This window comes from Drosophila hydei, unplaced genomic scaffold (genome assembly GCF_003285905.1).
Source record: "Drosophila hydei strain 15085-1641.00,03,60 unplaced genomic scaffold, DhydRS2 tig00008114-arrow-pilon, whole genome shotgun sequence".
NCBI classification, from domain to species: domain Eukaryota; kingdom Metazoa; phylum Arthropoda; class Insecta; order Diptera; family Drosophilidae; genus Drosophila; species Drosophila hydei.
Window position 1 is genome coordinate 8,035,071 of NW_022045827.1, and position 24,042 is coordinate 8,059,112.

Sequence of the window (24,042 nt, forward strand, 5' to 3'; positions counted from 1 at the left end):
AAATATATATACAATTAATCTGCTTCAATGTAATCCTCATCAGTTACTAGATTATAGATTAGTTTTGTGAATGTATTTTTCAGTATTCGAAAAAAAGAATTTATTGTAATAAAGTTCAGTTTCCGTCTTTATTCCCTCAACACTTTCATGGACATCCTCAGTTTAGGCAACAAGCAAGAGAGGAAGAAGACATTTGATTCTTTTCAACATTTTTTGGAATAGCAAAAAACCGAAGACGAACCAAAGGCGTACAAGTAACACATCTGTTTAAACAATCAAAAATCGATTAACCAGCGTAAGTTCATCATTCGGCATATTCTTTAAACAGACCTCGTATCTCAAATTCAAGTAGTCGCTCTAAGCTCTTCTAAACTTTATTCCTATTCGATTTTCTAAACAAACAATATAGATACAGCTTAATTATACGTTTTACAAACAAATTTTTATGTTAAAAGATTAAAGAAAACAAAGTCAGAAACAAATGCTATATTAAGAAAACGTTTTCAAATCAATATCTTAAAGTAAAACATATTGAAACTAAAAGCTATTAATGTGAAAATTATGTAAATGTGTTTTTAACACTTTCAATAATCGTCAGCTTCGATCAATAGCTGAAGGTCGCGTGTTGTTTCGTGTATTGTCACCTGTCCACTTCGGCATGTGGCAGATGGTGGTGGCAACCCTAGCCATTTATATTTATACATAGAGATTTGTTTATGTTTTTACATAAAATTATGATTAACGACTCATCCCACATGTAAATGGCTACGTTTTTGACCGACTTACGGTAGCGCGCTTATCTGACTAATGCTTATTATGAAGATCGTAATGATGATTAAGTTGATTGTGACGCTTATGATGTTTATGAATTAGACGTCGCTTTTTTCTGCAGTTTTTTTGCACTGTTGTGCATGTACAGCAGGTATTCCCCTGATTGTTTTATGACCATGCTAAGTGCTTCATCACATTGCGCTGCTCATTTATAGCTCATTGTTTAGCGACTGTACTCAAAGGGAGAGAGAGAGAGAGAGGGGCGTAAGACGTTCACATATGTCCGATGTTTCAATGATGTGTCAGTGTTGCCTCGCCCAATTGCTGTTGAAGCGCGACGCGACGCAACTTTCGCTCTCGAATGTAGTAAAGAAAAAACTACTTTAAACTATGCAACTGGGTTAGGTTTTGGCCAGGGGCAAGGGCAACGCGGAGCTAGAGTAGCATTAAATCTGTCGTCCGTCATGCACGTCCGCCTGTCAACTCAGCAGATAGCTCTAATGACAGTTGACAGATAGCGGCACACGCCTCTGAAAGGTGTTGCCACTGTTGTTGTTGTCAATCGCCTACGAATGACGAATGTGTTGTTGTGCCAGCGTCGCGACACTTTCAAGTGCCGCGGCAGGCTCTGCTTTTGGCTGCTGCGCAGTCGCAACGTCGAGTTCTAGTCCTGCCACGCATGTCACAGACAATTTATCACAAATCAGAAGTAAGGCAAAAGGGGTGTCCTGGAGGCAGAGTGCGAGCGCGAGCGAATGCTATTGTAATCCATCAGGCAGCATTTGCAACGCTGCTACGCTTCAATGTTGCACGTTGTCGAAGCGTGTCAGGGACACGCCTCCTAAGCAGCTGCCCATCACTGCCACACACAGCCTGGCTTTGCTCCATGTTGCATAATTGCTCGTAAAAATGCTCGTGCCATAAAAATCATTGACCGAACGACCCGAAAACCCAGTCGTTCGCATACTCCTTTCTTGTTGTGACACACAGGATGGGATTTTATGTGTATGTGTTGATGTGTGTCGCTGCTCGTCTTCAGTTTACAACTTGGCGTAATTAAATGCAATTAGTTGAACTTGCAACAGCAGCTGTTGCCCCAGTTTCATTGTAAAGGACAATCCATGGCAGTAAATTAGTTGGAAAATGCATAAAATTTTCTGTCACAAATATCATAAAAATCTCAGACTCAACTGAAAAGTTACACTGATTTCACTATGCTTTAATATATTTTTGTCACATTGTTGTTGTCGTTGTTGCTGTTGCTGTTACCCCCGTTGCTGCTGCTGGCGGGGTGGTGCAGCTGACCCCTCAGGCCACGAGCCTCTTCAAATGGATTTTTTATGCAAAATCATAAAAAAAAATATTCTATATAACTTTTTCATAAATTTCATATACATTTTTTATGAATATCCCTAATGAGCAGCGTTACACCCCTTATGGAAAAGTAATGTAAAAAACTATTTTTTGACTAGGGGTAGTGCTTGAAATGTTATATATAATATATGGAGCTATGCACTATAGAGCAACTTATTGAGACTAGATTTACGTCATTTAAAATTTAATTTATTTATTTGTAATTATAGTTTACATTTACAAAACTCTTTGCTATAGAATGCAAAATGAATATCATTAGAATTGATTTATAAAATAGAAAAACATATTTTAAAGTATTATTTCAATGAATAAAACTATAAATGACATAATTCTATCTATTGTTAGATAAAATGAAATATTTTTATATTTTTGTTTTAGTTATTTAAATTATTATTTTAGTTATTTAAATGAAACACGTTTGTATTGAAAAATAGCTTGGCTTAAGATACACAAAAGAAGGTCCAGGCTTATAGCATAGATCCAATAATTAGTAAAATGATATAAGAGAAGTCTAAGCTAAAACTCGGCAAGCCAAGCCGAAGAGTCAAATTTCAATAAAGAAAGTTGCCTTCAGCTTTTGACTTTTAAGTTCTTTATCAATGATCAAGGCGTGAGTAAGGAAAATATAAAGTCATTTTAAAAGTAAGCTCACATTCTGCATCTTTTTTTGATCACTGATAAATGAGATGAAAACTATGACAAAAAATAATCGAAGGCAATTTTTGAGCTAAATTCATATTTTATTTATTTATTTTTCTGTAGTCAATACTAATTATCATATGACAGCAGTAGCTAAAGCTTAAGGCAAATTCAATTTAAAATAAGAAACTTAAAGCTTAAGCTTAACAAAATACATATATTCACAATAGCTTAAAGACATAAGACAATTTGTAGAGAGATGCTAAAAATAACACAAGCAAACAAATTTATTCAATTAGCAATTGAATAATTTGAAGCAACTTTTCAAAAAGTAACTACTCAAAAATAAAACACTTCAAGTCTGATTAGCATTTCACTAAAGTTACGAAGCAGAGATGCAAGGCAAGAAAGGCAAACAGTTCGCTAAACAAATCAAGCTTGAATTGCATATTTCCTGACTCATTTCCTATTTTGCATATGATAACATTTCGTACAGTACCAATTTGTTGTTCTAATCGTTACGCAACCCGAAAACTCAGCTACCCACGCGCATGCATATGCAAATGAAATTTCATTTCGATTTTGTGCTCTATCTTCATCTGCAGACCTGCCCCAATCGAAAGTTCATTCGAGTTCATTTGGCTTAGCCTTGAGCTGTTGTTGTTGTTGTTTGTTGCCTGTTGTTATCGTAACGCCAACATATTTTATTACACAGTACTGGCACCGAGCGCCATCTTCAGTTAATTACGCAGAGAGTTTAAAAGCTACCCACATACACACACACACACACACTTAGCGACACACGCACACTCATCCAGTGAGCTCTGCTTGAATTCAAGCAAATTAATGACATTTATTTTTGACTACGGTAGCAAATGCCTAGCAACAATTTTTTAATTCTTTACTTGTTGCTAATTAATTAAAAGGTGTGTCTAGGTGTGCTCAGGTGTGCTCATTGCTCAGCGTTTGCTTGTTTTTTGCGTTCTAAGTAAGTCAAGGCTCAATTCTCGTAGGCACAAGATGAGGCAGCAGTATCAAGAGCTTTCAGGCATTGCCTCTAATAATTTGTAAAGCCTGTCAAGCGAACTGGTTAATGAGTTAAATGTCATTAATAGTACAATACCTGGAGAGCATTTGTGTTTAACTTTTAGTTAAACTTTTCGAAATTAACTGAATCAAAGAAGGTTTTATAAAACGGAAGCTGCCTGGAATGTTATTGGGTTAGAGATAGGTGCATAGATGGATACATGGATAGATTTGTAGATAGATGTGTTACCTCTTTGAAAGTTATATAAATAATATTATCACATCTTCTATGATACGGCTGTTTGAATAGAAGACTTGACCTTCCTCAATAAAAAATATATTTCTTTTCAATAACTTTATCCCTGTTTACCTTACAGTTTCGTTAAAGCTGAACTCTTATTGCCTCTCTTTAAGGCTTCTTTAACCAACTTTAAAATCTTCATATATAAGTTGTTATTCAAGCTACTGCAACAACATAGTCCAAAAGGAATTGCTTTTCATTTTCCAGCGATTTCAGCTGTCATTTTTGCTCAACAAATTTTTGCAAAATGCAAAGCGAGTCGTTCGCTTGTGTCTCTTAACTGCATTATTCATATGCCAGTCACGTGTGCGAATGCGGAGATTCGTTTAGATATGTGAGTCCATTCGATTTCTAATTGAAAGTGTGCGCCATGGCACATAGAATCTAAATTAATGAAGCATTAAGTTTGGCAGAGATTTGCAAGAGATAAGTAAAAAGCAACCGCAGAGATAATAGAGCCGAGCGCTACTTGATTGCAATCAGAGTGTGTGTCTGTCCCTGATTAAGGCTTGTCGAGGGTTCGATATTGAGCCGCGGGGGGTTGCAAATTGCGATTTGCAATTGAGAGATAAATTTACGCACCACAGCGCCCGGGACAAGCTGACCCAATCAGCCAGAATGCCGAACAGCCCATAAATAACCTCAACTATCGATACACATATATATACTTATATGTATATGTGTGAGGTTTACTATCGATCAGTACATGCAAAACAGTTTAAATGCTTTTGCTCTCGATGTATGCCTTCATTAGACTTAAACGTGGGAGCTCCGAGTGGGCGCCATATATCAATCGACAGCTAAAAATCTGTAGCCGCAATAATCCAAAGCGTGCCTGTGTCGGCGAAACAACAAATAACAAATGAAATAAATGAAAATGGTGCAATTTTGATTGATTTATAATTGAATGTGAATTGTTGATAAGATTATGATAAACGACATTCATATGTGGCCGCCAGTTCCCAGCTCCCAGTCGCTCCGCATCCCCCCTCCAATTGACAGTCGACAGTTGCCCAGTTTTCCAGTTGCCAGTTGCCAGTTTGCTCTGCAGTTGACGTTGACGTTGATCGGCGTTGACTGGCCGAAAAAAAATCAAAACAGGTTAACGAACCATAATTATAAGGCAACTCAACAGCGGCCGCAGCAGCAGCTGATGTATGAATATTGTCAAAAGTAATGACGATGCAGTCGGGGCTGAGGTGTGCGGCTAAAGGGGGCCTGGCAGACGGCATGCATCTGTTTACCGCTCGCCTTTGGCGTCGGCGGCATGGCCAAAACGATGGCAGTTGGCCATAAACCAGACGGTAATCAGCTCAAGCAATGCCGAACAATATATACTCTAAATACTCCAAATGCCTAGCTATGATAAAGAATTTCATCAATTAAGAGCGCTTGCTTGGAAGCCTACTTTTGCATGTATAAAGTTATGCAAAGGAATGTTCAACTGCAGAGAGAAATACGGAGGTAAAGTTATAGAGAGATATAGAGTGTGGGAGAGTGAGTGAGAGAGGGAGAGAGAGAGAGAGAGAGAGAGAGAGAGAGAATAAGTGATTTAGTAAAAGAGTAAATGGAAAACAGAAAAGGAGTAAGGTGAAGCATCAGAAGCATATTAAAATATAACATTATCAGCCACTTGATTAACAAATAAAATATAGTTTAAAAACAACAATTTGTTATCAAAAAACAACACTAGCTGCTGATCGCTTCAGTTTAGATAACAATGCAAATGCCAAGACTTAAATATATGAAACCTATTTAATACTCTGAGTTCTTCTGTGTATGTGTATGTAAGAAGGTAAAAAATAGGCTCAAAAGGAAAGAATTTAAAAGAAATAATGCCTAGAATGGGACAACTATTACTATTTATATTAGAAATAAATATTTGAAATATTATGAAGAGGTTCACAAGTCAATGTAGACTACAATATCGAGTAACTCATCAATTAGTTTTAGCTGACTTCTGAAGTCTTCATATCTGATCCATAAATATTACCATAATTAACTAAGCCTCCATCAACATATAGCCAATATACCCCTCTTGTCTGCTTCAATGTGTAGGTCATAAAAACGTATCGGCAAATCGTCAAATTGGCATCAAATGCATAATTTTCGGTCGTCGTATCGATATCGATTTACATTTTTGTCGTTGGCTTTTGTGGCTAATAATAAAATCAATAAACGCACATTGAAAATTGCATATTTGAAAATAGTTAGCTTCGAATAGTTGGATAGATAGTTCGATAGATCGCCTGCTGTGGGCACCGACCGGGTTTTTGTGTTGTTGAAGGCGACATTTAATTGCCAGCCTTTGAGATTTGGTGCGTGGTCTTGGGCCAGTCTTGTGATCTCTCTGTCTCTGTCTCTGTCTCTGTTTCTGTCTCTGCCCCAGTCTCTGTCTATCTCCATCTCGCTGTTGACTGTAATTTTTTGTCACTAGGAAATGGTTTATGTGACTAGCCGAGTTGGCCGGGCGGCGGTTGGTTGGTCTCTTTGGCCGACTTTTAATTTAAACAGGAAATTATGAATGTTGACTGCAATTTGTTTATGCAGCTGCTGAGTCACATGGCTTGGCCACAAGATTGGCCCCCTCAGATATTGGTAGCAGGCGCAGAAATATGCCTCGACAAAAGTTAATTTACTTTGCGAGCATTGTTGTTGCCGTCGCTGTTCTGGTTACAGTTGTTTGTTGTGTATCTTATGAGTATATGTTTCGTATCTATTTTGATGGCGAATATTTTACGCTACCTGGGCAACTTATAAGGTGCTCAGTACCGCGTCAGTGTCTGTCAGGCATCATTAGCTCTGGCCAAAAGGAGTTCGAATCGAGTCGAGTCGAGTCGAGTCGAGTCCAAGTCCAAGTCAGAAGTTGAAGTCAGCTTCGGTCATGGACAAGCTGCAATCCATAATTAGTCATGTGCAGCGACTGTCACAGGCCGAGCGCATTGAATGGCTTGAATGAGCTGAATGTGTTGAATGAGTTGAATGACAGATGTCCTGTTCTTATCCACAGTTTTGTTGCCTGTCCCCTCCCAGCTCCCGGCTCTTTGGCATTGTTAGCTGAGGCCTTGGCTTGGCTATTAGTCATTGATATGCGGGGCTTTGTAGCTGCCGCACCTTTGAGGTTATGCACTTGGGCCCCATTCATTGGCTGCAGGAGCCGTAGCTGTAGCCGTAACTAGAGCTGTAATTGTATCTAAAGCTGAGCTGCCAAGTTGTCATCGTCAGAGGGCGAACAGCTGCTTAACAATTGTCTTCATTAGCTCTGTCCATATTTGGTTTTAATATCCTTCTAGGGTAACACAATTGCTATTGATTTATATAAGCCAATAGCTGTAGCTGTAGCTGTAGCTGTAGTTAGGCAAGATTTGCTTAATTCATTAAATTATCTAATCATTTCTTAGTGTATCCATATCTATGTGTATATTTGAAATTCATGTGAAATATGAATTGATTAAGCAGCAAATGTTGACACGCAAACTAAACGTATTTAAAATATTATATTCATATATGTATTTCCACATATTTATAGGTCTATCTTTATCAATTTTTGTCAACATCCATCAAAAATAATTTTGAAGTTGATTGAAGAGTTTTGATTTCACAGTTGATTTTTGTATTTTGAAATTAATTTTTATTTATTTCACATTCCAATGAGCTTTAAAATATGTGAGGAATTTCTCAATATGTAGGTAAGCAAGTATTCAAATGGTTTTCAAATAAAAATTATTTTTAATTAGTTTCAGCTTGAAAGAATTCGATTTATACTTCTAACCGTTTCTATTGCAATCAGGACAAGAAATTTGGGGCACAATCAGCTCCAAATTTTATTAGACTTTCTCGCAGCTGAGCTGACAACAATAGGTCGTGTTTTTGGCACTAATGAGTCTTTAGCTGCTGCTGCTTGGCCAAAGTGGATGCTCATTAGGGCCAAAATCAGCATATGCGAGTGTTTGGATGACTATAAAAAACATTCACTTGTTTTAGCTCTTGCTGCTTCTTCCAGTTAACAGCAGCAACAGCATTTTTGTTTGTCTTTGGCTGAAACCCTGCCCAAACCCCTTTTTTTGCAGCCGTAGCCACAGCTCCAGCTGGCCAATTAATTACCTCTGAGCGGGCTACCAAATAGTCAGTAAATCATTTTGAACTTGACATTCATGCAAATGGTTGTTGTTGCTGCTGTAATCGCTCCATGTGAGGCACAGCAACACAGCAACAACAGCAAACAAACGGGGGAAGCGTCTGTGTTTTTCTTTTCGACTGGACACGAACAACTTTTGTACATGACAACAACTATTGGCCAGCCAAATGATTTAATGAGCATTTATGCAAATCACTTGACAAACGCATCCTGCAGCCTGCAGCCTGTCGGCATTCGTTCTCATTTTTTTGGTGGTGCTCGGCCAACCACTCGTAAATCATTCAACTTTTGGTGTTCTGCATTTTTTTTTCTACACATTTTGTTTGCATTTGCAGTGCGTGGAGTGAGAGGGCCATTAGGACTGTGTGTATGTGTGTCTGTGTGGGGGCAGCAGTTCGCTTAAATCAATAGGAAAACCCCTAGGTAAGAACACTCACTCACACACACACCCATCCCATACTTCAAACACATCACAGGCATTGTCTGTGTTTCGAAGGCAACCCAAACACTTTTGAGTTTCAATCAGGCGTAAAAAGATGCTGCCCAAAAGCAATTTTCACTTTGTATGCGAAATTTTTCGGCACTTTATGCCCTTTATCCAAAGGTAGTTTGCCGATGTCATGAGATAAGTAACATTGGAAAGAAGTTTTAAATAAGTTTATAGAATCATGTCCATGTCTATAAGTTATATATCTCTTTACTCTCAACTTTGTCTATATAATATTATCTCTATCTCTCTCTCTCTGTCAAAATACCATATATAGTTGCCTGCTAGAGCATTCAATATTCGGAATACTTTTTTTTAAATTCTTGCTTAATTCTTTCAGGAGCTGCCGCCGCTGCCGTTTGGCAATCGGCTAGGGATGGCATCATCGACGGCTCTCAGTTGAGGCACGGGCATACCAAATCCATTGCGCCTCATCAATTTTGCAACAATGCGACAGGAGACACGACAAACGCAGCCAGCCAACTGGCTTTCCCTGCAGCTACAGCTACGTGACAAGCTGGTCACAATGAAACAATTGTCTGGCCTGATGGGGTCTGGTCTGCTAGGGTCCGGGAATGATGTGCATTGGCATTACATGGCTGGCTCTTTGCAATCTCAATGTGCCTCGTGTTGCGGTTGCCTCTTCTCTCGGTTTGCTTTGTTGCCTTTTGCTGCTTATTGATTTTGGTTGAGAGTTGCTTTGTTTTCTTTTTGTTATTATTTTATTTGGTTTCTTTTTTTAGTCTGCTTGTGGTTAGCGCGTGAAATCAATTGGAAAATGCACCTAATGATTTTCCAGATTTTGCTTTGCTCAAATGGCCCAACTGTACGGCATGCGGAATTTGAGTAGTTTCATTTGACAGCTAAGCAAATCGCTGTAGGGGCGTGTCACGCCCATTTCCTTGAGTAACTGTAACAACTGTCGCAATGGAATGTCGTTGCATTGGAATCATCATCATCATTATTGGTGGCACCCCAAGTGGCTCGATATAGATTCTGCAGCCTGCATCCGATAGGCTTAAGGGTTGCCCTGACTCCTTAGGGTGCAGCACCATCAACGATAAGCGTCCCGATGGTGTCTTGCTGCTGGCATAATTATGTCAACTTCTTGAAGTGCCGACACGGCCATCGCCCATTAAATCCACTTTGGGTCGGCTTCTGCTTCTGGGCGGAAGTGCGTTGCTCGCAATTTAAAAACGATCAAGCGTAACTATGCGCACGATATGATGAGCTCGTAATTATGGGTGTATATTTAGAGCGCACGACAGGACATGCCTGAAGGTTTCGCGCCACGACTCAAGGCTCCTGTCGTCTCAAAGGCTACGCGCATACGTGTAAAAGGTCAGCCAAGGGTTAAGTCGAGCTGGAAGGACGGGTTTCTCGTCTTTCGGGACGTTTAGCTCAAGAGCTCTATACTTAATGTAAAGAGCTCAGCCAGACAAATGGGAGAGTCGACAAAGAGCTTAGGCCTAATGCTTTATTATTTCCATGCTTAGGGCTCGAGATGTTGTCTAGGACTCAGCTTGAAGTTTGACTGAGAGGCTCAGACAGGCCTTTTAGGTCAACTCAGTCAAAGGTTGTATGCTTGTGCCCAAGGTTAAGAGCTAAAATGACTTGACAGTTCATTTTTTTCCATGTGCTTCAATAAAGGAAAATTCGTCAAAAACTTAACACTGAAACGCTTTATAATTGAAGATGCTGAGAGACTTTTTAATCTGAATTGAAGCGTTGGATTGAGATATGGTAGATAATTTAAATGATGTGATTAGAGTTAATTTGTGTGACAATTTCGATTTTATTTAAGACATTTTACAAATTTACTGAAATTTCTTATAACAGTTCCAGAATTTTCTGATGTATCCTAAGCTAAGATTTTAATTTACTGTTAAGGACCTTGATACTTCAATTGTATCTAGTAGCTAACACAGAGATATCTAGTCAGAAATTGATTCAACTCTTAAACTCTTTAAACTTAAAAAATAAATATCCACGAGTAGACATTAGGACTTAGTTTTATGGAGCTCAACTTTAAAGTTGATTCGATACAGAAATTGTGCTTTTATCGCCAAGAAAGCTTTGAAACCCCAAGACTCTTTGCCCTTGGTTCAATCCACTTAAGTTGAATCTTAAATTTCCATTACTAATTCGTTGTTGAAAAAAAGAGCAAAGGTTAGTGGGTCAAAGCTCAGAGCACTATATGACAGTGCACTAGCTATTAAATTTATGGCCTGGCCAAGCGTAGATAACAACACCTTCATATGTGCACATATGGCTGTCCAAGTGCCCACCGCCCATCGCCCACATGCTGGCCAAAAAGCCTCATACCCAGATGGACCATTACAATCGGCTCCATTAACAATATTGGTAAGGGTCGCCCAACAGCCGCGCCGAGCTGAGCCCAAAAGCGGCAGAAAAAATCATAATAAAAGGGTACACAAAAGGGGCACTAAATGAAAATTATGCGTGTGGCCCAACCACTCAAACGGAGCCTATGCCAAGGCAAGTGAAATTGTGAAAAGCTTTTAATGCCCACAAAATGACTGTTGCTTTTCCTTTTAGCCGGCTGCTGGCTGTCAGCTAACGGATTAAGGTCAACGCCCAATGTCCAATGCCCAACGCCCACCCGCTAAAATGTTTGCGCCCCTTTTTTAAGAGAGTGTTGAAAAATTGTTGTTAGGGTTCAAATTCTGTTTCTTTTTTTCCTTCAAATTTTTATTTAGCCAAAACGATTAATATCACTTAATTAAGGTGAAAATTCAGACGAGCGACAGCTGTCAGAAATGGACGACGAATCAGACGTATCAAATGCCGCACGATAACCCAAAATTACGCAAACTGGAAAAAAGGAGGAAAAACTTTCATTTTTTATCCCATTTTGCGTTGCAATTTTCTGATACTGGGGCTGGAAACCGATGATGCAATTGCGCATGAAAGTTGTTTCGCAGGATTAGGGATTGTCGAAAACATATATTAATAGTTATTGTCATTGTGCAGGGCCCAAACACAACGGCAATCAAATCGCATTTGCCGTTATGCCAAAAGCGGATTTTTTTCTCGTTTTCTGTTTTTTTTTTTTAGTTTTTTGATGGCAATCAATCAGAGGGCAGCAGCCCAAAAAAGGTCGTTTCATCTGAGTTTTTGCTGTATTCTTTTTTGCTCGGAGGTGAAATCAAATTGCATTTAACTTCTGTGGTAGCATTCATTCGGGTGCGAGCTCCGGTTCTGAGCAACGACTCAGATTACCAGGGGCTGTGCCCGTGCAAAAAGTGCTCTGCATCTCTCCAAACAGACAATCGGCTGCGAATGCGGATTTGTGTTCGGCTCTGGCCGCATATCACATTAACTGAGTGCTCAGCCGAATCAACACTGAAGCACGACCATCACAACTTCACACTGCCTCAATTGAAAGACTTAGCAATGTTTGCATGTTAGAGATGGGAGCGTGTCGTATCTATACTCGCTTGTGTGGTCAGCTGGGCATATTGGTGCTGAGAAATGCTTAAGCAAATTATAAAACTAAAGCTCTTTGTGGCAAATGACAGATCTACAAAAGAGTCACATTTCTATAAATATATCTTTTGCATATATAATCAAATGAATATTAGAACTCTGTCACAGTTCAATCCAAGCACCTTGAAGATGTGAAGCAGTAACCGAGTATTAGGCGGTTGAAATAGCCGCTTGACTAGAGCTCACTTAATACAAACGCCAACGCAACAGATAAGTTGCCATAAAATCTCCGAAAAACTATTAAAGTTTTTACGAACCCAATAACCCTATAAAAACTAAGCATTTTAAGTAATTATCGAGGTTAAATCGATAAGTTTGTTAGACGATTTTTGACTAAGAATAAAAGCGGATTTCTGTAACGAATATTCCGGTTTTCGCAGCTATTCAAACTATTCGCCCCGTTGTCACTTGTCTCCCAGTTCGTTTGGCTGTTGTCTTCCGTGTTGCAGTTTGGCCATGTGGTGCAGCCTGAGTGGCTGTATTATGTTACGTATCCAGTCGCTTTGTGTGTGGGTGAGTGTCATGTGTCTGTCTGTGCCTTTAATGCACTCGCAGCAATCAGTCGTGCGCTCACATAGATAATGAATGAGCTAGCCTCTATGCGCTCTGCCACGCCATCGCCCCCGCCACCGCCCCCTCATCGAGCTCTATCGATGACAATGGGCACGTTAATTGAATGTTTTGAATGACTTTCTGTGCGTGGGCTGACGGCAGGCACCTCACCTTGAAGGTCGCCGTGAAATTGTAATACTGTCCCGAGTTTAATTGTCTTTTTCGTTTTGTATCGGTTTAATTTTCGAACACTTAAAAGGTATTGTAGGGGCCTGAACAGAAGGAGAGAAAGACCCTCGAGGTCTCTTTCAGCTCAGATCAGTACAGTTCAGTTCAGTTTTTAATACAATAGAAGTCTTTTATGCTCCTGGCAAGGTTGTCGTTTGCACAGCCCAAAGATAATAATGCATTAGACAATCGAGAGCTTGCGTTATGCAGCACACTGTTTCGTACCCCTTGCAGTTGCCACACTTTGCTTGTTTGATTATCTACAAGCTTAACTTTATTATTGCTAAAAGACACACACATACCATAAACAACTGGCAGTTGGTACATAAAAATAGTCAAACAATCTACTAACAACTTAAGATCTAGCCAATTATCATACATATATATATATAGATATACATATATATATAAAAGAATATATCATACATATAGCGAGCGCGCGTTTGAAAGATAAGAAAGATATATATAAATAATAATAATATAATTATAAAATTTCAATTATTGTACATCAGCTAGAGCCTAACCGCTTAGGACTTGGGCTTTCGACTTCGATTGGGACTGGTTCGCACTGAACGTCTCGTTGTGGTCATCGCAGGCGTTGTTGTTGGCGCTGCTGCTGTTGTTGTGTGGGTTGTGGGTGTTGTCTTCGTGGTTGTGGTGGTGGAAACACCGCGCACACTGGGTCTCTCACGATAGACACACATGATCTCATCAGCCGCATCGGGACAGTCTATTTGCTGTGCTCAAAAGGAGTGTCGAAGAAGGGATTCGTTAGGGACTTGCTTCTAGAACGTCTCATGGATTGCCTACCTTATCGCATAGCTGATTTACGGTTATGCACTTTCCACTTACACAGCGCAGCTCGTGTGGCAAACAGCGTCCAGGCGTTCTGGTGGGCGTGGCTATGGTAGTTGATGTGCTGCTGCTCGTGCTGCTGCTGCTGCTGCTGCTGATGCTCGTGACGCGCTCTCGTTCGCGCTGCTGCGCCAACGTGGAGGGGGGAATTGCACTGGCACTTCGAGTGGGCACTGTTGCCGTGGATATGCTAAATTTGTTGCTGCTGGTGCGATTGGTTCGCTGGGCGGAATACTTGAACTTGTTCTCCGAGTCGCTGGTCATCATGATCTCCTTGCTGTCCCGAAAGTTCACTAGAGCGTGTGTGAGATGAGCCAGATGTGTGGGGAACTCAAATTGAAAGCTTACCAAAACCCTTCGGTCCGCCGGCTGGCTCCTCGGAGCTGGCATTTACAGCCTGGACGGGCGCTGCCACCTGATGCACTTGGAACTTGGTCTCCGTGCCCGCCTCCTCGTCCGTGGTGGCTGTGATGTAAGTGTATAGCTTTTCGTTTGTCTCGTTGGGTGAGAGGAAACTGGCGTAGGAGAAAATGCGTGGAAAAGCGTTCAGCTCGGCCTCATCGAAGGGCGCCGCATCGCCGGAGCCGTAATCGTCGCAGTCCTCCTCATCGCTGGCATCGAAGCAATCGTAGTTGAGATCACAACGCAGACTCTCCGCTATGCACTTCTCATTGGAACGACAACGGAACTCCTCGTGCTCGCACACCAGGCACTGCTCATCCTCGTCCTCGCCGCCAGCGCAGTCCTTGATGTTGTCGCACTGCCATTGCTGTGGAATGCAGCTGCCATCGTGGCACTGGAACTCGTTGCTGTAGCAAAAGTCTCGACGGCGCGTTGGGTCCTCACATTTGTGCGTCTCGTGGGCATCCGGATATTGGCTGCAGTCGAACAGCTCGCTCAGCTGGTCAGAGTTGGCAATCACAATGGAACAGGCCTCCAGTATGGCTAAAGCAAAACAGCGCAGCTGATTAATGAACCAACCAACCTCGGGCTCCCCCACTGTCGTTCTGTTACCTTTGCAAATGCGCCTGCACGGCGGCAGCTGTCCAATGTGCAGGGGTCGGCACTCGGGCTCCAGGGCGGCGCACACAAACTCTACAGCGCGTGCCGAACAGTTGGCGCTGATTAGCTGCTCATAAGCCTCCATGGAGGCCGTGTCCCGGGGCGCTCCGTTTCTATTGTTGTAGGTCAGATCGTAGTCCAGGATGCCGCGACACATGGGCAGCGCTGTCGAGATGCAGCCGCTGCCAATGCTGCTCGATGGCGTCGTGGTCATCGCCTCAGTCGGTCTGCCGCTGACCCCCGAGGGCGGCGGCAGCGTTGGCGACACGCGAGTCAACAGATGCACATTGGCAGGCGGTGTGGACTGGGGTTTCGGCAGTAACTGTAATAGGGGGATGATAGAAGATAGAGGGTTGAGAGGCAGCTTAAAGAGAACTGTAAATGGGAAGAGGAACTGAAGCGGAGAAAATGAATTTCGTGCGTTTGTTCTTTTATGTTATAATGAGAAGCAAATAGAGAGGCAGCATTTTTAATGATGCATTCGAAGTATTTTGTTAATTAATTTATTTGTTTTTGTTCGCAACTAGGTTTACGATCCATAAAAAAGAGTTTATCTTAAAATTTCTGCATATTATTTGCTATATATAGCTTGAGTTTATTCTACTAAAAACTTAAGTTTCAGCTTTAAGGTAAATCAGCCTTCTACTTACATCTTTGAGTATTTGTAGCATACGTTTGTCCTGTTCGATGGGCACTCCAAAGCTGTTCTGGTGCCCGGAGGTGAAGCGAATACTGTCGGCAGGCAGCAGAACATCATCGTAATCGTCATCGCCCTGCGGAATGCTTGCCTCCGTCACAGACATTGCCGTCGTCTGTTCCCTGTGTATTACGACAGCTCTAAGCCGCGTCGACTCCTGCATATTACTGATATTCTCCGTAGTAGTTGTTAGCACCTCCATTGTTTCATCATCGAGCAGGCCATCCCATTCGGTGGTTGAGCTGGACGTGGTCACCTCGTAGCGGCGCTGTAGGAAACGTGCTCGAGCCACGCTGACGTCGTGCAGCCAGAGGCAGTAGGTGATCAGTCCGAAGAAGAGCAGCACGCTGGCCACAAAGATGATGGGCCAGCGCAGATATTTCCAGCGGCAGGCGCGCCTGGCATAGCCCAGCAGCATCAGTGGCGTGGGCTTCTCCTGCTGCTGGCCAGCGCCGGGTCCAGCTCGGTTCATATAATAGTTGGCCGTCAGGGGATACTTGTAGCGACGCACCTGAAGCTCGGCCAGAGTTTCGGAACGGCCAATCATGCCGATGCGATACTTCTGAGTGTCGGTCCAGCACGATTCGATGTCGCTGTTGCCGCTGCTGCTGCTTCTCAATGTGGAGGCGCGCGAGTAGTCATCAGCCTTCTCGTCGTCGACTGTCTGCACCGTTATGTTTAGACCATGTGGATATTTCGTCGGTTGACGACGCAAACCTGCTGTCCCATTGACACTGCCTGCGGCTGCTGCTGTTGCTGCTGCTGCTGCTGATGCCTCATTAGCTCTGCCCGCAGCATCTTCGAGCGGCCTGTGTCCGTCCATGATTCGGCAGCTGGCGCGATTCACCTTTTGTTCAGCTCCAAATGTCAATTGCTGTCAGCGAAAATTACATAAGCAATTGCGGAGTCTGTAGCTGGGGTAATTGCTATTGTCTCTCAAAGCAGACGTCGCCTCAACTCTTGTGCCATTTGCTAATGTCAGTGCGATCACAAGGAATCAGCAGCCGATCCAAATCCAATTGCAGCAGGGCTCAAAGCTGATGCTGTGACGTTGACTTGGAGGCGATTGGTGCGGCTTCTGTGAATGGTTTTTTGGAAAGGAAATCGAATTGCAAATGTACCATAAAATGAAAGTGATGCCAATAATTCATTTCCATTTGAAAGTTGTCACTCGAGTCGCTGGCGACTCGAGGCTGCTTCTTCAATTACGCGCATTTTTCAAGAGCCTTATTTCCCAGTCTATTAAAAGCAACAAAGCATCTTCCAACAACAACAACAACAGCAGCAGTACGCATTAATAACCGCAAAACCACGTTTAGCTTCTTCAAATTACTGCAATTTTTTGATTTCAGTTTCCCATTCGCAACGGCTGCAGATAATCGCATATTGGCCTGGCCCCCAGATGCCCCAAAACTATTGCCCAATAGTTTAGAAAGATTAAAATGCGAATGGCTTTAACAAGTACTCGCACATTGGGCAACCCAGCCAAGTCAAGTTGAGCGCTAGAGCCACAGCCAGAGCCTGAGCCACCAACTGGCTGCAAATGTTTTGCCTGCCTTTGGGCCAAGACTGGCGCATGCGCAACTTGTTAGCCGGAAAACGGCTAACAGAAACGGGCAATAACGAAAAAGGCAGGCCCATAAAAAAGGTATACACTAACATTAGAAAATGGGGTATATAATTTATCGTAAAGAAACATTTAAGAAAAGCAAAGCAAAATTTTATACAAGAATTGTTAGCTTTGCTGCTTAATTCTGTTTTAGCATAGCCACAAAAGTGTTCAGGTGGAAATTTCTGTATAGCAAACTTAATTATCTTTAAGAACTTGAATTAGGTTTTTAATTTTCTTTAGTTGCTTTTTAATGTTGTGTCTGAAAGGCAATCGTATGACTACATCTGGGACCTGTTTCTAAAGTATTGAAGTTGCCACTAGAAATGTTCTATACGTCAGCTTAGCTTCAACAAACAGTTGATAGTATACCAATTTTAGCTGATTTGAGAGTAAGAAATTAAAAAAAAAGGTTTTTTCTATTTATTCATCCAGCAAAAGTTGTAGAGAGTCCTTAAAATAATCTTTTTAGTTGCTTTCCAACAACCGTGGTTTAGTTGTTTTTTATTATTGAATCAAATTAGAGTTCTGAGAACGACAATCTTCTTTATAATGACAAAACTAGAAACCATGATGTATATATTCTTTAAAAATTATGAAAGTCTTATAATTAACTCAGACAGCCAAGTGATCAATGCTTGTTCAAAAATGTAAGCGCAGAAAATTGCTAAAGGAGTTGAATCAATGTATCAACAACTCTTAATGGATAGCTTTCTAGATACACACTTTTGACATACAGCTAAGATACTCTTGGTAAGTGTATGGCTGGCAAATCGCTTGAGCTTAGCGGCTACACTTCGCTGAGTGTTGGAGCTTCAAACTGTGCAGCTTCGTTTTGCGTCTGGCACTTCTTGAGCTGCGGCTCCCTGCCTGGGTGCTGACCTTTTCACTTTTGTTTTCATTTAGAGTCGCGTCTTGGCTGGTTGCCTGTCTGCCCTGGCGTTGCAAAGTGCGGCTCAAGTGCTCCCAACTAGCTGCAACTTGAGTTGGGGCAGCGACGAACAGCGAACAGCGAACATTGAACAGCTAGCAGCGAACAGCCACATCAACAGCTGTTGCCCGTTCGTTGGTCGCTTAATGAGCTGCAGCACAGCTCTCGAATCTTGGCTCTGTTCCACTCAGGCAATCTTTGGGGCGCCCCCTTTCGGGTTGCCCTCTTAATGCACTGTGCAAAATTCGGTGGGCAGTTATTAATAGCATCGCTTGCAGCTTTATAATTTTAGCTTAAAGATTTGCTAAGGTCATTTGTGTGGCGGGAAAACAGCTGTTGTTAGCCAAATGCAAAAGGTCAAAGCAGCAATTGACGACGCTGGCTCAGCGCTCTGAAGAACCTTGCCTTAGGGCTTCGCCTTGAGGCACAAATGGGTGTGTAGCCCATAGAGTGCAATTACATGTGCTTCACTGTACCTCAGCATCGGTTCGAACTATAAAGCTGTTAATAGTCGGCCAAATGGGTTCCGCAATTGCCAACAGGCCAACTCATAACTAATGTAAGATGCGCGTGATCAGGGGAAAACTTTAAAAACTTTGTGGCCGCGCAAGTTAAGTCATCTGGGAAATGCGCTGTGATGTAAAAAAGTACAGAAATTACAAAACTAAATGCTGCTGCTTAAGTAGATCATGTAATGGGTAATGATGGCTATTTTATTATATTTAATTTCTTAATTTCTTAATTTTAAAAATATTTTGTTTAACTTTTTTTTAAATAATGCAAACTTCTTGAGTTAAGTATTTGATGAAGACGGACTATATGTTGGAATAGAGAACAATGTAATCAAGTTAAGTTAGAAAAATAGGCAAAAAAGACTAAATTTAAGAAGACGCAATATAAAAGATCTCTTAATGAACGTCGTTTATATTTTTTAAGTAATATGTGAATAATTTTTAAGAGAAAAAACACAAAATTTTGCATACTTTGCAAACAGAACTAGTATACGAGTATATAGAAAATATAATGAAAATAAAAATATTAAGTGTGAGTCAAATGAGACAAAGCTCCAAGAGTATGTATTTAAACATGAATATATTCTTTAAAAAATTTATTTATTAGAGAAGACAAATATTACGAAAAGAAATATTTCAAGAAAGAAAAATATTCTTTCAATATGAAATTAATTAAAATTGTTAATTCTAAAGTAAAAAAGTAATTGAAGAAAAATGATAATTTAATAAGAAATTGATTAAGAACGATAAATCTTATTTTATGAAAAGATTTCCAGAAGGAAAATTAAAATTTCTAATAATAATTAAATAAAATTAGCAAGACTAAGACTATGAAGATCTCTCAAGAAATAAGTTTTATATTTTTAAAAATATATAAGCATATATATTTATATAAATATACTTATATATACATATGAAAAGTGTTAAATAAATATATGTATATAAAGCCAGCTGAGCTTAAGAAGATGATGGAATGGCAACATTGTAAAACAAAATTAACGAAACAATATATAATTTGTCTGCCCCTCGTCGATTCTATTATATTGATCTAACACCTGAAACAAGTTTCTCTAGGCTGTCTATAAATTCTTGGCTATTGGCAAACGTAACTTGTTTAGCGCCTCTCACCGCTAGTTAGTAACTGTAGCTGCGTTTAATAGCAGGCAATATCGGTATTGTAATATCTAAGCAGTTGATGTATATGCACGGATTTTGTGTTACAATGGGCCATCGGGGGCTCATTTGGGCAACCATTAGAACACCTTTGAGCAATGAATTTACGCCTGAATGCGCCACAAAGTGGGCACCACGACTACCTACCAACCTTGCCAGTGCAATCTTCAATCTATGCTCGATCTATTGCAAAACTCTATTCTATTCACACGTCAGACAGCGGCTGAGAGCGGACGAGACGTGTTTTCGTATAGTGGCTAACTGGCAGTCGACCTATGCACCACATTCCTGACATGGCTAGCGACTAAATTGCATTGATTACACGAACTTGTTGCGGCATCAGCAATAACAGCCACAACAACAACAGCAAGAGCGACTGCAACTGCAACTGCAATAACAACAACTGCAAATGCCAGGCAGGCATTGAGCTGCTTATAAGTTAAGTCATTTTGTGGCTTTAATCTGCGCCAGAAGCAAAGCTGTAGCCAAAACAGATGCTGTGGTCGAGACTGTGCAACTGCAGTTCAAAGTTATTTTTCTTTATTTTGTAAAATGCATTTTGTATGCTTTTTGATTTTATTTGGTTTTGCCTCGTATTGTAGCCAGCACACAACGTCGGCTAAGCATCTAAGTATCTCTAGCTCGCTTTGGTGGCCAAGATGTGCGAGGTGAACCAGCAGCTAGCCGCAGTTGGCCAACACATCTACGAGCCATCAACGGGGTAGACCAGGCTAACAGTAAGAGTGGAAGAGGGATGAGGGTGGCGGGCCAACTGAGGCCAGCTGCGGGTGGATGTGGCTTTGGTGTCGGTGTGGTTGCATTGCTCTGTGGATTATGGCAGCCGAACGACTCTATATATGCTCATATTTGTGCATGTTACAATTTTGTAAAGTAATTTGCTAGTTGTCTATATCTCTTCACAGTAACTGGGTATGTGTGCGTATGTAACTGCATTTGCGATGCGTCATGGCAGTGAATAATCGATAATTGATAGAGTATGCCAAGAATGTTGCACTTGGGGGTGAGAAAAGCGACCTACAATACACGTTGCTGGATAATAACCAAGCGAACGTGAAGTATGATCGATCATTGTCGTGAACCATATGAAAAGTGATTGACTACGAGGTGAACTGCATTGGTAGCAATCAAATGAGCATTACCCATGCCATAATCTATCAAAAACCTATGCATCAGCAGAGCAGTGCCTTGAATTAACTGTCAAATGGTACTTAAATTCGTTCGCATTAAAGAGTGCAGCAAATAGAACTAAATGCATTCAACTAAAGCTCAAAATTCAAATTGATCTGCTTATGCGGTTCATTGACTCTGGCCAAAAGCTAAACCCAATTTACATATTCAACTTTTTATAGTATGAATAGAAGGCAATTGGGAATAACAATTCATTTGAATTGTAATTAACTCATGAGCGCAAAAGGCGTAAATTTATTTTAAAGCTTGTTTTAAGGTATAACAAATTATGAAAAGTATCAATTAACTTGTTGCGCTTTGTTGACTAATTAAGGAAACTCCACACATAATATAAGGTTCTGGTTGAGAATGTAAGCAAAGGTAGAACAAATTTCATTATAAGTGTGTAACGCTTATCTTGAATTCATTAGGTTAATCAAAAAATTCAATTTCAAGGCTGAATTCATTGATACGATTTGAATTCAGGTTATTTAATGGATCATGGCATATTAAAACTATAAACTTAAACAATAAAAAACAGAATGTATCACACATTAGTGTATATATTAAACATATATATACATATACATTTAATAAATATACTAAATAAATATGTCATTTGTTTTTAATTTATAAATTTACATAACAAATTATTTTCTTTAAATTTGTTATTTGTAATTTTTGACAATAAATAACTCTATTTAAATTATATGCAAGTCCATAATTATATATATTGTAAATTGAAATTTACATAAGCAAAATATTTATGTAAAAATATATTTTCATATTATATTCACTTATATTTTCATATATATAATTATGAATAACTTTCGAATTTGTATGTATTTATGCAAAAAATATATGCAGGCATTATATTTGTTAAAGCTTCAAAACAAAATTGCCTTAACTTTTCGCACTCAACATTGAATGAATACTCAATTATGAAATTCTTTTCATATGAAAAAATCACTTCAATTATTTGATATTGTAACACAATAATTATATGAATGTGTGCATATCCATTTCTATTTCTTATATAATTAACTAGAACTGAACTGGTCAACAATGATCAGCAGAATTTATTTCTTAAATAATTATATAATTCTTTGCCACTTAACTGTGAATGAATAGGGAACAAGCCAAACGCTCTAACGAAATTTATGCAATATGGATTTGGGAATTCGCACACTTTAGAAAGGTCAACTTTTATATAGATAAATTATGAAAACAAAACATCATGTTGCCTTTTATTTTTTATTATTATAATTTCTTTAGATTCCTACTTCATTTGGCATTAATATTTATTCGAGATATTTTTTTATTCAAAGTCACTTTCGATTGATCAACTTAGGCAAGCTACGATTATAAGCAACTTGTCTAAGTTTTTTACTTAGCCATCATATCTGATTATCATTTAAATATTAAATCCATTGCGATAAAAAATTGCGACATCACTAAAAATGATCATCTTTAGCACCTGCTGCTGCAGCTCACCTGAGTCTGAGCTGTCAAACTCATTTAAATAGATTTGTAATTAATGCAGCTACCAGATTTGCAGAGACCTGTTCGCTGCAAGCCTCGAGTGCTCATAAGCAATAATGATCGCAGATCACACGAGAACCTCACACTTGATGCTTTTCCACGGTTTTACTTTAGTTTTTCTATTTTATTTGGGGTCTGGGTTCATCTGCGGTTTTGCCGTTGAATGAGTGCTCAACAGTTTGAGTACTCACTACTTGTTGTTGTTGTTGTTGCTGTTGGTTTTAGCCATGTTTGTTGCCATGTTATATGTTAATCAAATTTGATTGCAAATTTTCGTTTAATTAAATGCGCAAACTTTAAATATTTACAAGTAGTTATTATAATTATTTAGTTTTTTAGGTTTTTTTGGTTATTTTGTCGATTGCAGCTGCAATTTGTTGTGCGATAATTGCAAAAGTCAAAATTTGCATAAAAACTAAAATTTGAGTTGAGTCTGCCAAGTCTGTTTGCCTTGCTAAACAGATGCCAACTACGAGATACACATGCAACGCACTTGAAGATACATTTGTATCTGTACGTGCGATGTGCACTTTTGATATTCGCACGTTTTGCTATTATTTTTTTTTACACTTCAAAATAATTGAGCTGATTTGAAGATAGACTTCGCTTTTTCGTCATTTTAATAACTCACACTACGCACTTGTTGTAATTGGACTCGTTGTTGTTGTTGTTGTGGATCGACACGCGCGTCTCTTGGACGAAAAGCTCCGCACGTTCGGCTGCCAAAATTACGACTGAAACCTTTGCCAGTTGGGCCAAACGCTTGAAGACGCCAAAAACTGAGCATGCGCAGCCGACGCCGATGCCGATGCCGATGCCGACGCCGACGCCAACTCAGACAGCGACTGCAGCAGTGATATCTCTTTGATATTTGTGATTCTGTCTTCTTCTTCTCCGTTAAGAGACGATCGCCGTTGGCGCCCGTTTGAGCTCAGCTGCGTTTGACTTTCGGTTTCAGTTTGATTTCGTTTTCGCTCCACTCGTCCGACTGGAGCCCGGCTTAGTCGCAGCTGAATCTGCGGCTGGTTTTTCAGTCTCTTTGAGTCGACTCTTAACTGGTTCGCATTTGGCTTGTTTGTCTCTCTTAAAGCGTCGTGCTCGAGTGTGCTTCTATTGAATATGGGTTCGTTTGGCGTCGCAGTCACTGGTTCAGTGTGTTAGCTACTTGAGTTACCTGTGTTTACCTGCGCCATCGCCTTCGCCATCGCCATCGCCTGCGCCTTGCAACGCGCCACTTGATGCCACTTTTGGGCATTGTTGCCAATTTTTTAATGGTGACGTTTATGTTTAAGTTATGATGCCATCTTTCTATCATGTGTTGGTTGTTGTTTCTGTGTGGCTGCCTGTCTGCTGAGTGGGTCATTACGGCATTGTTTATGTCTGGTCTACGATGCTCGAAGCGTGCCTGTCTAAAGAACGTTTTATGTTTCGTTTTGTTTTTGCCATC

General features: G+C 40.3%; 1 protein-coding gene across 2 annotated transcripts; it reads right to left on the minus strand.

Annotated features, from left to right (window-relative positions):
- Positions 1 to 13,543: 13,543 nt before the first annotated feature.
- Positions 13,544 to 23,540, minus strand: LOC111596075. Of its 2 annotated transcripts, none has more exons than XM_023310133.2 (6): positions 23,236 to 23,540; positions 15,594 to 16,718; positions 14,896 to 15,265; positions 14,230 to 14,826; positions 13,837 to 14,174; positions 13,544 to 13,763 (listed from the first exon to the last, which is right to left on the minus strand). In XM_023310133.2, the coding sequence occupies exons 2-6, from the start codon at positions 16,461 to 16,463 to the stop codon at positions 13,554 to 13,556; spliced, it is 2,385 nt and encodes a 794-aa protein (XP_023165901.2). In that variant the 5' UTR covers positions 16,464 to 16,718; positions 23,236 to 23,540; the 3' UTR covers positions 13,544 to 13,553. The 2 variants fall into 2 exon arrangements, with proteins under 2 accessions (XP_023165901.2, XP_023165900.2); XM_023310132.2 differs by having other exon boundaries at positions 23,227 to 23,540.
- Between the last annotated feature and the right edge of the window lie 502 nt (positions 23,541 to 24,042).

Coding starts and splice junctions, on each gene's coding strand:
- LOC111596075 (XM_023310133.2), bottom strand. CDS start 16,463: ATGGACGGACACAGGCCGCTCGAAGATGCTGCGGGCAGAGCTAATGAG. Junction 15,266..15,593: donor TGCTACAAATACTCAAAGAT/GTAAGTAGAAGG, acceptor CCCCTATTACAG/TTACTGCCGAAACCCCAGTC. Junction 14,175..14,229: donor CGGCGGACCGAAGGGTTTTG/GTAAGCTTTCAA, acceptor CACACGCTCTAG/TGAACTTTCGGGACAGCAAG.